We start from the raw sequence: 14385 nt of genomic DNA on the forward strand, positions 1-14385 counted from the left end.
TTTTGATCACTTGTTGTCTGTAGTTTTAGAAGGGCTTGATAGAAGAACCACCCAGGCAGCATTTCTGAGCGTGGCTCACAAACACATTCAACCAAGGCAACGGTTATACCATTATAAAGAAACCACAGCCACAATAAAGTGCTTTTGCCAACAGGGGTGAGTAATGTGGCTTTTAACAGTTGGCTCTAGCTGAAGGGAGATAAGATACTGCTGGTGGTGTAAGTACCAGGGTCAATACCAGTGCTTGTACTTTTTAAGGAAAGAGTAGGACAAATTTGAAATTTTTCTGTTGTATCTCCATCCACCCAAGGCCAGATTTTGAAAAGGACCTCCAAAGTGGTTACAATTGAAAACCCTGGCCTTAAGGTGTAGTATCAACAGAGTAAACACTCAGACATGATTGTTGTGATAAACCTTCCACAAACACAGCTGCACTTTCCATCTATGTTAATGTAATCACTAAAAACTAAAATAATGGAGACAACACCTCTATTTATAAATTAGTTATAAATTAAAAACACAAAACAAGCAATAACACCAAGAGAGTCAGAGGCAAAAGAACTGTGATAAAGCACAGAGGGTAATTGTCTGCATTAGTCAAAAGTGTTTTTTATCCAAAAACAATTCTACCATAATTAAACTAAAAGGGAAGGTGAGGAAGAGATTCAACTGTTTTGGGTTTTCTTTGCATTTCAGTGTACACTGTACAGAATGGTCTAAAAACACTGCTGATGACTAAACTTTCAACATCAACATTTTAAATGATTCTGCTTTGGTTGCAGCTGGCCCATCTGACAGTGTGTATATGTGCACATCTAAATCCCTCACCTTCCTCTTCAGGGCGCTGAGTTTCTCCACCACACCATCCAGCAGTGACACCACCGAGTCGACCACTGGGAAGCTGCTCAGCGTCTTTTCCAGCTCTGCAACAACCATTGTCACGTGACTTGTCTCCCGGTCGATGTTCTTCTGAGCCGCCCTAAAACGCTTGTTCAGAGTCTCGTACGGCACCTGCAACGACAATGCCATTGGCTATTTACCTCTGTGTATCAGGCATTCAGGTTTTGCAGTGTCAAAGAGCAAGCATGTCACTCACTACAATTTTACAAAACGTCATTAGTAAACAAATGCATATAAAAAGGACCTCTAGCTGATCATGGTTTGTATTTTGTGAAAGGTAGAAAGTTGTTATTAGATAATTAAGCTATAATGGATCCTCTACAAAACAAAAACTGTATTCTGCCAGACATTTCTGACAGCAGGCATTCTGCCGTGTTTGGGTGACTAAAGAAACTGGAGCAGACCCAATCAATTACATAAAAACTAGGAATGAACAGTCTACCCAAATAAATACTGATAGACCTTTCTTCATTAAATGATAAAAAAAGAAAAAGAAAAATGAAATTTCCTTTCAAATACATAAAATAATAACGTATTCCCCTTGCTGTTAAATGTTTCTTTCAAAGATGTCACCTGCAGTTAGATTGACATTTACACTATCAGCAGTTTGCTCTATGATGTGTCTTCTAGCAGCATAATTCCCTCACCGGAGACAAATTAATGCAGAAAGCAGATAACTGGTCCCTACTTGTTCAGACTGCAACAACCCTGTCTTTCTGGCTACTGCCATCTACAGAATATGCTATCATTGCTACATTTAATTTCACACGGTATTATGTTAGTAAGGATTTATAGCTCTAGTACGTCTCTTATTTGTACTGTACCAACTTGAATCAACATGATCTACGTAAACAAATTCCTGTTTAAAAAGTGGTTTTCTAAAAATCTAAAGGCCATGATCTATTATAGCATTGTTTCCACCAAGCAGTCTGGTTCAGTTGAGTCCGTTACACATTAGAAGGTTTATTTTTGCATTTCCATTGTCAAAAGTTGTGGATGGATGGCACCAATAGAACCGCTCCATTCTGTCCCGTTTTTTCGTTACCCCGCTGTTGAGGTACCAAGCACACTGATCTGATAATAAAGATGGAGCTAGAAACACTGCAGTCCGCAACTGATGCAGACGTTCCTTTGTCGGTGAAGAGGAAATACAGTGAAAAGTAAAAAGGTTTTTTAGCTTGTTTCTCAGCGCATGGCTGTCCACGGCTTTTACCATCCAATGTACAAGAATACTGTCTGCGATGTAAACGCAGAACAGATCTAGTGTTTTGGTACATGTCCATACAGGTTATGTATGGTTCTAAAGGTACTATAACAAAAGTGTTGAATGGAAACCTGGCAAATTTCATTTCCCCTTGTACTGCAATACAAGATGTCTTCGCAGATGTCTGTTAGCCAGATTCATTTGACCGTTGTGGTTCCTTCTCTGAGACATTCCATTAAAAACAGGGGGAGCGCTTTGATCCACTACGAGGATTTTTCCCCCCTTCTTTTAAGTTTGAGCCAAGTTAATTTCACAGGTCACTAACATTTGAGAGGACAATTATGCAAGTGTGGCTCAAACAGGAAATGATAAAGAATGTTGCTGCTCTGCTGGAATTATATATTAGTATCCATTAGGGCTGTTGGAACGAATTCCGAAAGTCGAATATAATTCGAATAGTAAAAAAATCAATACTATTCGAATGCTGAAATTACTATTTGAATGTGATTTTTTTTATTTTTTATAAATAGGTTGGCTAACGTTAGCTAATCTCCCTCTTCTCATGTCACGTTTGATGAACAATAAGTTACGGGAGTGAGAAACACAAGGCATTGTGAGCTAACGTTACGTACGGAGTAACGTTAGTACAAGGGGGAGTGACAGGCTGCGGCTGGAAATCGGAAGAAGGATGGGAAATAGTTTTAACATTACTTTAAAATCAACATCCATCGAGCCAAAATGCTTATGTTATCAATAGTTAGCTCGTTCTGGTTTCCTAACTGCGTCGCAAGTTATAGTAGCTTAGCTGGGAGCTTCATGGAGACAGCTAGCTAAAGTTAATGTTAGCTGCCCTACAGCTGTCAGAGTTAGCTTCGACTTCTTATATTACCTTCTAACAGCTGTATTCTCAGTAACGTGACAATCTGTAAGAAACAGGTTGCTTTTAAATCACTAAAATAGTAGTGGCAGCACCATTTGGCTTAGTTATTAATGCCGTTAGCATCGTGGCTAACACTATGTTACTTAGTTTATGACAAATCGTTTCGGCTGTGCTTTCTAACATGTCATTGTGCTACCCGAGCACCGTTAGCCTTTACAACAGAGCCGCTTCAATACACTTGTTAGATAATGTTTCATGACAGAGTTCTCTGTTGATTTTTGTTTGTCGCTGTGTGCATAGTGGAATATAATGTAAACAGAGAGCGGCGTGCCAGAAATGCAATGCGCCATGACGTAGGTCCCTGTCAAGGCCAGGCTAATGCTGGAAGTCCCTCTAGTGGACAGAACCTGTAACAACAACCACATGCTTATAGTGGCATTGACAATGCATAAGCCTGAGTAGTGTAGTACACATTTATAACAGGCTGCATATGAGCATTAAATATTCAAATATTATTTGAATATTAAAAAAAAAAAATGGAATTCAAATGGTATTATAGAGGAAGACTGACAGCTCTAATATCCATCAACTCTAATTTTGCCAAATTAAATCTCAGAATGAGACCCTATGATTCAGATATTTAATTGACAGAACAGAACAGTTTTATATGCACTAGTAAATATTCATTAGTGTCCTGTTGACAGAAACAAGGGGCTTATTCAGGTATGTGTATGGCCACTATGAGAGGGAAAAGATAGAAAAAGCATTGGCTTTATGTCAGCAGTTTTTCCTGAGGGCTACATAGAGATCAGGGTTTGCCACTGACACATTAAACTGGTCAGTGTTTGTCCAGCAAATAAAGAATTTTAGTGACACACTTGGCCACATATTAACAAATTACTTGGGGGGTTTATGAAATTAAGGCTTCAGCAGCCAGATACAGTAGAAGGTGATGATTATGCTCGAGATGTAGAGAATCAATTCATATAATATGAATAGAATTCTCAGTGTATGCAAACAAGCAAGGTTGAGCAGCAAAATATAGTAGAACTAAAGACCATAGAGATTATGTCAACTGCTTTTGTTATACTCTCTATCGAAATGGCTATGTATTTAATATTTATGGCTGTATAAGGCAAGAAACGTAGCATATCAATGTGCAGAATGTGATGGGCATTTAAATGTGGACATTTTATCTAGGCTACAAACTGTTTCTCAAAAACAATTCCAAAAAATGTACTACATCACAATATAGTCTAGCTAGAGAGAAAACCCTCCTACAAAGAAGTGAACATAATTTGTTTCTCTGATGAGTCTGCTGCACATTTGAGAAAAACAAATATTTCCTTTTTGATTATGATTATGATTATTTTTGACAGCTATAATAACGGCTTGGCTGATACGGTGTGAGTGGTCATGATTGCGAGAGACAAGCCCACTCCAGGCAGTACACTTCACCTATTATTGACAATCAGAATAACTATAACCATTAAATGGCTTAGGTAATTTTAGCATGTCAATGCAATTATGATTTTGTCTTACCTTGAATACAGACACATAATCTTAAATATGCAGCATTACAATGTCATTTCACTGTAATGGGCCTGTATTTTCAGCATTCAACAAACCCCTGGTCACAAACCCTAGCCATTTAAGCATATATATATTAGGGTTAGCTTGTGGTAAAGCTTACACTGATCTGACTGAAAATATCCAAATGCATCCACAAGGACATAATATCCAACACTAGAATAATTTGTTGGTAATGCAGATTAGCAGATTCCTCAGTGTCTGTGTCAGGCAACATAGTGATATTTTAATTCTGCTCAATATAGCTCCAAATGTAACCAAAACTGCTCTCTCACAGCTGTACTCCCATTTGATACCAATTATAACATCACTCCTGTCTTAAAATGGTGCCCATCATCCTTACTGCAGCATCCAAGCAAAGACAGACATATCCCTAAACCACAGCCATGCTTTTCTGAACACAGAGACGGCTTAACATCGCCAACAACACGTTATATGTATGACAACACCATGACATTAGTTTCCACACAAAATCTATACGTTGCTACTCACAAACGTGCTTTCATACAACGATGCTTTCTTGAACACAGGAGCAGCCCGGGCTTGTTTCAGTTCGTCTTTTAGCAGTGGTGGCGTCGCAGTAACGTTATGTGGAATGGAGGTTCAGTGCGTGTGTGCGGCAGCAGACTGTGATTTCTCTCGCTGGCCATTTTGAAGTGCAGAGAAGCAGCAGCAATCTGATGACACTGCGCTAAAACTCGCAGGACTGATTCTCTGCCTGACAGCGTAGCGTTACGGGCTCTCCCCCGGTGATTTCAACCGATCTTCCAGCCAGCTAAAATGTACATGCTCGACGTTACGTTATCTGGTAGGCTATTCATCTTTTGCGACGACAAAAGGTGGCTTCTGCTGGTGTCACCACAGCAAACTGGCTAGCAGGCCAATAATGACTGCCTGCAAGCCATTTCTTTGACGCCATGCCTGGTTGTCGAATGGATGGGCAATCACGCTGTGTCAGGTTCTGTCAGTAGTGATGGTTATTTTAACGTTTATATCAACCTTTAACTGAATTATACTGCTAAACCGTTAAGTACACTTGACGCCAATAATAAGAATTAATTAAGGCAACAGACAGCCAGCGAACTAGCCACCAGCTATTGTTAGCTAGTTATCGAACTATTTGATCTTTGATATCGCATTTCAAAGACAGGTATTTAGTAGACGCTGCTACCTGGCTAAGCTAGTCCAGCTAACGTTAGCCTCCCTGTCAACTTCGCTGCTCTCGCCATCAAATTAACTAATAATCCCCATTTTCCAAATAGCGTCAAACACATCGTGCATTTTGGACACACTAGAATCGTTAGGCTATTACTATATGGACGTTTTAGCTCTTGTTTACCTTCAGGGTGGGATATTCTTGGACTTTGAGAGCCATGGACAGTTGAGGTGCTGTCTCTTGCACCGCCATCTTGGTTTTGGGGTTTTCTTGTGGTTGTTTGTGTTTTTTTTTCTTCTATCAACTCAGAATGGCCTTGGTGCTCACTACCGCCATCTGCTGAGGTGGTGTCAGCACTGACTCTGTGTACGGGTGTGTGGGTTGCATTGTTGAAGATTTTTAAAGCAGCCATATTATGCTCATTTTCAGGTTCATAATTGTATTTTAAGGTTGTACCAGAATAGGTTTACATGGTTTAATTTTCAAAAAACACCATATTTGTGTTGTACTGCAGTGCTCTCTCTCACTGCTGCAGATCCTCTTTTCAGCTGGTCTCTGTTTTAGCTACAGAGTGAGACCTCTTTTCTTCTTCTTCTTCTGTACTATCTTTGATTGCACTGCACATGCCCAGTAGCTCAGATGTAGATCATGTCAGCTAGCTAGCTCCATAGACAGTAAAAGAAAGGCTGTTTCTCCAACTTCGGTCAGTTACAAGGCAGGATTAGCTGGGAGACTTCTAAATGAGGGCGCACATGTAAGTAGTTCTTTTGTAGATTATGGTGAACTTGTGTGTGTTGTAGCAGTGCTTTGCTATTGAGAACGAGGTAGCATGCTAGCGTTAGCATGCTAACGTTAGCCATAGCGTTAGCATGCTAACGCTACGAGCTAATGGTTGCGGTTAGCCTGCTCGTTTCGGCTTGTGACGTCACAAGCCGTGCTGATTTTGAACAGCTCACCCAGAGATTGAAGGCAGGACACATTCAGAAACCGTATCTCACTCTAAACAGCATGCGTGGATTTTTTTCAAAGTTTGTATGTGTGTGGAAGCACCAGAGACACAACATAACACCCCAAATCCCAGAAAAAGTGATTTTTTCATAATATGGGCACTTTAAGATGCTTTTCTTATTTGAAGTGGCTTCAAACAGAAAGTATTCCTTGATTCAATGCGATTTATGCTGCATTCACGTGGTGTCGAAATAACGAGTTAACAATGGGGAAAATGTACGTGAATGGATGTAAGGAATTTCCCTCTCCTCAAGAAGAACTCGGAAAGTTGGCGAAATTTTTGGTACACAACTATTATGCAGTAACATGGCAGGTTGATGGTAAGAACATGTTTATTAATTCACGTATTGCATATCGGTATATTGCATTTTTATAGCACTTTAGTAGGAATTATAAATATGGATTGAAATGAGTGTGCAGGTAAAATTGCTAAATGTGTCTCAGCTTATGATACAGTGTGGACAATGGCTACTTGAAGTTGTCAGCAAATGTTTTTAATTCAATTAGGAATTGACAACTTGGAAAACTGCTCATAAAATGTGCTCACGAAGAGCATGTGATGTGAATAAGAGCTCAAGAACACTAACTAATGCATCTTGTTGTCATATTTTGCAACGTCACGACTGTATGCTGTGCTGCATTCACGTACTCCTCGTATGGTTCAATTTCCCGAGTTGAGAAGTCGTTCTTTCCAGTTTTATGCTTTATATTAGTGATTTTTGTCCCAGACTTGTTGCTGCACTAACGTTACATTCTCTAAAACCACTACAATATTGCTTTACCTGACTTGTTATCAGCGTTAATGCTAATAAATAACTTTTCATACTAATCTAGGTCACTCTACGTGGACATCAACTAAGATTACAACCTAATAGGCTTACCATATTACAAATTATATGTGAGCAGAAAATTTATACCGTAATATTAATAAATTAATAAGAGTGAGAGCACCTGTAAAATGTCTCTGTAATTAAATCAAATACTGCAGTAAATAATGAACAAACTAATCAGTCCGCATTATAATCATGTGTTCTTGTATTCCTTAGGGCTGCTGTATTTGAGCATACACCTCAAGCAGAGGTGAGTTTAAGCCTTATCAATCATTCAATGTATATAGAACTTTACTTTAAGACCAGATTCCTGTCATCTAATACAGCACATATGTTAGATCAGCTGCAAATACACAGACACAATGGATGACAGGGCAGGTGGCTAATCCTGAAACAATTAGTTTTTTAGTTGAGCGAACAGAAAATGAATCAACAACAAATTTGATAACTAATAATCACAATAATACTAATTGCTTTAAGTCATTTGATATAATAAACATAAAATAGACCTTAGCAATTGAAGATGTCACCTTGGCCTCTAAGACATTGTGATCAGTGATTTTTCAGAATTTTTATAAACATTTTTGAGATAGCCGTGAATTTATTAATTAAATATGAATTGATAATTGATAACTGACATTAGTGGGGATGAGGAGATCAGACATTAGTTTTAAGGAATCCTGAATTATTTGTCCATTTGAAGACCAAACTGTAGTTCAAAGTAGTCACCTGAAATAAAGTGTAAAACCTATGATAGGTAAATCTTCTAGTCAATCTCTCTAGTAGTTATACTTTTCAATACATAGAAATAAGGACATATATTGTAGTATTTCTAGTGTAGGATATTTTAAAATACAGGTTTAAGTCCATAAGTACAACCAGTGAATTCACCCTACAACCGTCATGGATGTATTAAGAGAACTGGATACATACGGGGAAGCCCCGTATGTTCCAATGAGAGTGCTCGACACCCGTTCCATATGGTCACATGTATTTTCCTGTGTGAGTGAGAACCAACCCCCCAAGCCATGGTGAACATATTGCCATTGGCCGCTGTCCAGTGCCAGGCTTTGCTGATTGGCTGCTACAAGCTTTAATCGCTTACAACTAGCCCATTATCTGCTGCATGCCCCACCCCCACCCAGCTTAGGAACAAAGTGGAACAGTCACAGTGGACACACAGAAAGGAAGGTGATGCAATGTTTGTGATGTATTTTTGGCCCCCTATTGAGTGCTTTCTGTGTGTAGTATGTGTGAATGTGTGTCAGTGTCTATGTGTGTAAAAATGTGTGTGTGATAGCAGTAGCTGTGCTTACAGCATGGTTTTGAAAGATACAGTATAAGTCTATGCCAAGCCAAATAACGGTGGAAATAACTTGATGCATGTGTACACTTACAGCATGAAGGCTTGCTTGGGTGTGACTGTATGAATATGAGTGTTTATTTTTGTTTGTGTGTGTACAGTTTGTGTGACATGAGGGTTATTTTTTATTGATGAATAAATTGGCGAAGACGTGTATTTCTGCATCTTAAAAATATAAAACACTTTATATAAATGAGAGACAGGGACTATGGTTGATATATGTTGAAATGTTAAAAAGATTTTTTTTTCTTTCTCTTTTGTGGGAGGTGACAGTTCTATAACTATTCAACAGTTACATTTTTATGAGGAGTCAAACTTGTCAGTAAATTCTCTACATCGCACTTTCTGTAAGATTAATAATTCCTCTACTTTACTTGTCACTCTTTCCCTTTTCTTATCCTCCTCATCTTCCTCTCCCTTGCCATCTTCCTTATTTGCTTCTGCTTTTTTCCGGCTTTCCTTCTCCTATCCGCCTCTCCTCTTCCTCCTTACCCTCAATTTTCTTGTCTGACAACCAGTTCCTCCATTCATCTCTTTTGTTTCTGTCCTGCTGCTCCTACCTATTTCACCTCCTTTCACTCTTTTATTCTATGCATAAGTTAGGTTTTTCATGCCTGTTGTACCCGTCTCCTCCTATAGTAGATCAGATTGCTAGTTTCTCAGATATCTGCTCTCTCCTATGTAGTGGCATCCACATTGTTCTGTAGCTCACTGTCAGTATGCATAAATCCAGTTGTGTGTGTGTGCGTGTGTGTGTGTGTGCGCGTGTGTGCGTGTGTATGTGTGTGCCTGCATTTACACGTTTACAGCTAGTACAATGGCCACTCTGTATTTCTTAAAAGCTACATTTAGAGTTATAGCGTAAGTTTGCATCTGTAGCTCTGTGTGTGTGTGTGTGTTTGGTTGCAGCTGCATTTTTTGCATCTGAGTTTGAACCTGCGCCACAGTATGTAATATATTTTGAATGCAACTGCTTATGTGAGTGTACATTTATTTCTCTGTGTCTTGTGTCTTTGTAATTATGTGTGTTAGCGATAGCTTTGGGTCGAGCTGGCTGTCAGTCTTGATAAGGCCAGTGGTGGGGAGGCGTTAGTCGGGGCTGCTGCTCGCCTGGCCTCCGCTTGTTGGATCTGCTGAGAGGGAGCTGAACCATTAGACACGCTGCAGTGACTACAGAGAGAGAGAGAGAGAGAGAGAGAGAGAGAGAGAGAGAGAGAGAGAGAGAGAGAGAGAGAGAGAGACAGAGAAGGGGTGGGAGGTGGCGGGGATGGAAAAAGACAGTGAAAGAGATGCGGGAATGAGGAGCGGGGGGTGATGGGGAGCAAAGGAGATAGAGGAAGAAATTGTGAGGGATTGAAGATAGAGAGCAAGATGGGCAAAGATGGAAGAGCAGGAGGTAAAGAGATGTAGAGGAGAGAGGGAGGGTGAAAGCAGACACAATGGAGGTGAAGGGAGAGAGGGAGAGGAGCGAAAGGTAAGGAAGATGGAGAAGAGAAATTTCAAAAAGGGGAAGAGGAAGAAATAACAGATGTGGAGTGATAAGGAGAGGAAAGGGTGTAACTGCTAATGTCCAACCTCACACAATATATGTGTGAATATCTGCTCAGTTTGCACACATGAAAGACTGAGGTGAAATCTCTAAATGTGTCCGCTTTTTCCTCCCATCACTTCTTCTCTCTTCTATTCCTCCTTCTCTCTCATGAGCAGCATTACATATCCTGCTGATCATTACTTGTTCCTTTTTTCTCCCATCTACCTCTCTATCCTCTTTCTCTCTGTAGCTAGATGAGTCCATATATTCTCTCCCTGCACTGTCTTCCCCTCTCTCCATCCTTATTTAGAAGCACCGAATATGTTTCATGTTTCCTCTATCTCCCAGGGAACATTTGTCTCTTGCATGTAAGATGTGGTTGGAGTGAATTTGCCCCGTCAACACGATAAATGTGTCTGTAGCTTCTCACATTGTTGACCCCAGGTTGTCAGTTTGAATTTGATATAAGAACTGAACCTGCACACTTAACCTATTCCTTGTTATACATGCAACTGGTATTATCTAATGACCTCACTGAGTGGCGTGATGACAAGTATAGAGAAGATAGTTGTCTTTTAAAGGTCCCATGACATGGTGCTCTTTGGATGCTTTTATATAGGCCTTAGTGGTCCCTAATACTGTATCTGAAGTCTCTTTCCTGAAATTCCGCCTTGGTGCAGAATTACAGCCACTAGAGCCAGTCCCACAATGAGCTTTACTTAGTATGTGCCATTTCTGTGTCTGTAGCTATTGAGGAGGAGAGAGGGGGGGCAAGGTGGAGAGTGGGGGTGTGGCCTTGACCAACTGCCACTTTGCTCGTTTGAAAGACATGATGTCTCTCTCTCTCATGGGTGGGCCAAATTCTCTGGGCGGGCAAAGCAGAGAAAGGGGAGGTAACCTTGCTCCTTATGACCTCATAAGGAGGAGATTCCAGATCGGCCCATCTGAGCTTTCATTTTCTCAAAGGCAGAGCAGGATACTCAGGGCTCAGTTTACACCTATCACCATTTCTAGCCACTGGGGGACCATAGGCAGGCTGGGGGAACTCATATTTATGTTAAAAAACCTCATAAAGTGAAATGTTCATGCCATGGGACCTTTAAGAAATGTATTAGTTTAGCTATTACATTTGCATAATGTGTTAAGTGTACAGTAATACATCATGCTTATTAAGGCGAGACATTAAGCAGCTTAAGTGCTTCTTGCTTTACAGAAAGTGGCTGATACTTTCTGCAATATGGAGCAAAATGTGATGCATTACCCCCTTACAAAGCTCCTAAATCCCATAGCAAACTATTAAAGTAGCTGTTGTGATTTAAACATTATTTACACTTCAGTACATGGGCTTTTTCTTGCCTCAAATATAATCAGAAACAGATTTTGTCAGACTGTAGTGTTGAGGTGAAAAAAGAGGAACAAGCCACAATGTTTTTCAAGTCTGAAACCCAGGGACAGCTTCAGGTCTGTTTAAAGTGGCAGCCAATAGCTGCTTTCCGACCGGAGGGATTTTTGCAGTTCCTAGAACATAAAATTCCTAGAACACTTTTTTTCTCGTGGACCAATTTGGGGATTTTTAAGTTCCTTTGGCCGCAGTTCCTGTAACTCTTTCAGCTCCTACTTCAGGGCAGGGTCTTTTCACTCTTCCCTTTTCAGCATATGAACCTAGGTCAACAAGGGTCGGGATTCCGGTACAGACAGACCAACAACGGGACAATTGTAACAATTTTCGCCATCTTATTCATCACTAAATTCACTTCTGATAACGTTTTAGGCGAGAAATGAACTGTTTAGATTTTGAATATAGGCAGTCTTGCGCAAATTGATGCCGAATTGACAATTTGCTTCAAAGTTTTCGGAGTTGAGAAGCTCCATGAAGTGAGGCGACAGCCAGCAGGCGCCTGCCGGGGTCCCTAGCTCGTCGCTCAGTCGGCCAGTCATACTCAGAGACCCCGCTGTAAGCTGGAGGTCTCTCAGACCGGTCTCGTAAATGAGAGGCTTTTATTTCGACGTTGACGGTTCGTTTGATTAAATATCACAACACATGTCCATCATAAGATTAACGGGAACCTGTGGTTAACTGTCTTTTCAGAGTTAAACTCCACAAGCGTGCCCTGCAGGCTTGAGAAAACTCGCTGGCCGGCCGTCACTCACACACACAGTCTCACACACACACACACACACACACACACACACACACACACACACACACACACACACACACACACACACACGCATACACACACGGTCACAGCGCAGCAGGCAGAGGCGGGGGAGAGAGAGATACCCGTTTCTCTTCGTGAGACTTGTTTAAATTATGACAAATATGCTATATACATTAGATTTAGTATTTAGTTCATACTTTTGTTGGTGTATTTGTTTTCTGATTTTAACGCTATAGACCGTTTGCATTACAAAACATAAGCAGGATGTAAAACTTCCCCCACTCCACTGCTTCCACAGAAACAGATTTGGAACTTCCCATTAGCCACTGTTTAGAGTTGCTGTGTGAATTGGGCATTAAAAGGTGGAGTCTCTGATTCGAATCCAATACACTTTTTGTCAAATTCAGCGAATATCTCCTCGTGGTCCCCTAGATGTGTTCTGTGTGTGCACTGAAAAATATTCTGGTGTTCTTACACAGCTCTGGCTCGGTAAATGGGAAACAAACAAAGTGGCTCGGACTGAGCTTGTACATCTTAAGATAGTGTCATGGGTTGGGCCAGCAGTAATTTCCACACACAACTGAATTTGGTATATTATTACACACAAAATGGTGGAATTGTGAACAAAAAGCACAGCCTTTAGTGTTATTAATATTATTATAGAAGTAGAAGTGAATTTAACATTCACTGTCTCCCAAGGTGTCACCTGTAGCTGGTCAAAAATATTATTGTTTTGTTTTGTTTTTTATGTTTGGCGTAAACTGGCGTAAACTCCACAGTTATATTAGTTTCAGTGTTTACTTCTCTATATGAGGAATGATTGAGTCATGTCCTCTCTCACCGTGTCTGCCCAATCTGGTATGGACATCATTAAATTATTAGGCATAATTCCCATCAGATGTCTCTGCTCTCTGACTCTGTGCCATTGTGACTGAGGTACGAGATGGTGACGAACCGAACAGCTGGAGATTCCAATTGGATTATTTTATCAAAGAAAAAAGCCGGGGCTTCAAGCTATCTACTCTTGAAAAGGAGCCAGAATTGCCACGAACGGCCCTGCTCCAGTGTAAATAAAGCTAAAAAACAAGGAGTAGCATGTTGCTCATTTTCTTTTGAAGATGAAAACAGTTCGCCCATTGGCTGTCTGTGACATTTGCCAATAGTGAGGATGTGATGTAACCATCATTGCTGTTAAACTAGGTTAGGCCCTGGCGGTTAAGGGGTGCATCTGAGTCTGCTTATATCACTGTGGTTATCAAATGGTCAAGTGTAGATGAGAGTAACATCAGCGCTGCAGCAATAGAAAGAGTCTGAGTAGGTGGCTGGAGAGTTTAAAGTGATTTAATGGTACAAAGGTTAAACGTATCTGATTAAAAACACTGTCTTCCATATTTACTTGCATAATGGGAGAAGACAAAACCCATGACACATCATAGACAACACTATGCTGTGTGATTTACATTTAACAGTTCATGAATATCATATATTTTTATGGGAAATAAGAATCTGTAGAAATTATTTTGGGTCTCAGATCAAACAGAGAACATGCTACCTGTTGCAAACCACAGAAGTAATGAGATGGTGTGTGAGAGTGAAGGCCGATTTATGCTTCTAAGTTAAATCGACGCCGTGGCTACGTACATAGGTACGTGGAGGCATGGACCCTACGCCGGACCCTACACCGTAGCCTGACGTGCACCTTTCAAAATATTTAACTACTAAAAACTAGTCGCTTGGCCACGGGTTGGTAGCGTTGCATTT

The 14385-nt window shown here is 40.4% G+C and overlaps 1 protein-coding gene across 3 annotated transcripts in view; it reads right to left on the minus strand.

Annotated features, from left to right (window-relative positions):
- maea (macrophage erythroblast attacher, E3 ubiquitin ligase) overlaps positions 1-14385 on the minus strand; it is a 97171-nt gene that overhangs the window by 11686 nt on the left and 71100 nt on the right. Inside the window, exons 1-2 of one of the 3 annotated variants that reach the window (XM_031302788.2) lie at positions 5914-6070; positions 829-1011 (exon numbers count right to left, since the gene is read on the minus strand). In XM_031302788.2, the coding sequence (XP_031158648.1) occupies positions 829-1011; positions 5914-5982 (252 nt within the window). In that variant the 5' untranslated portion in view covers positions 5983-6070. Of the gene's footprint in view, positions 1-828; positions 1012-5066; positions 5280-5913; positions 6071-14385 lie in introns of those variants that run through there. The other 2 variants (XM_031302789.2, XM_031302790.2) reach the window with 2 other exon arrangements.

This window comes from Sander lucioperca, chromosome 1, assembly GCF_008315115.2.
Source record: "Sander lucioperca isolate FBNREF2018 chromosome 1, SLUC_FBN_1.2, whole genome shotgun sequence".
Classification (NCBI taxonomy): Eukaryota; Metazoa; Chordata; class Actinopteri; order Perciformes; family Percidae; genus Sander; species Sander lucioperca.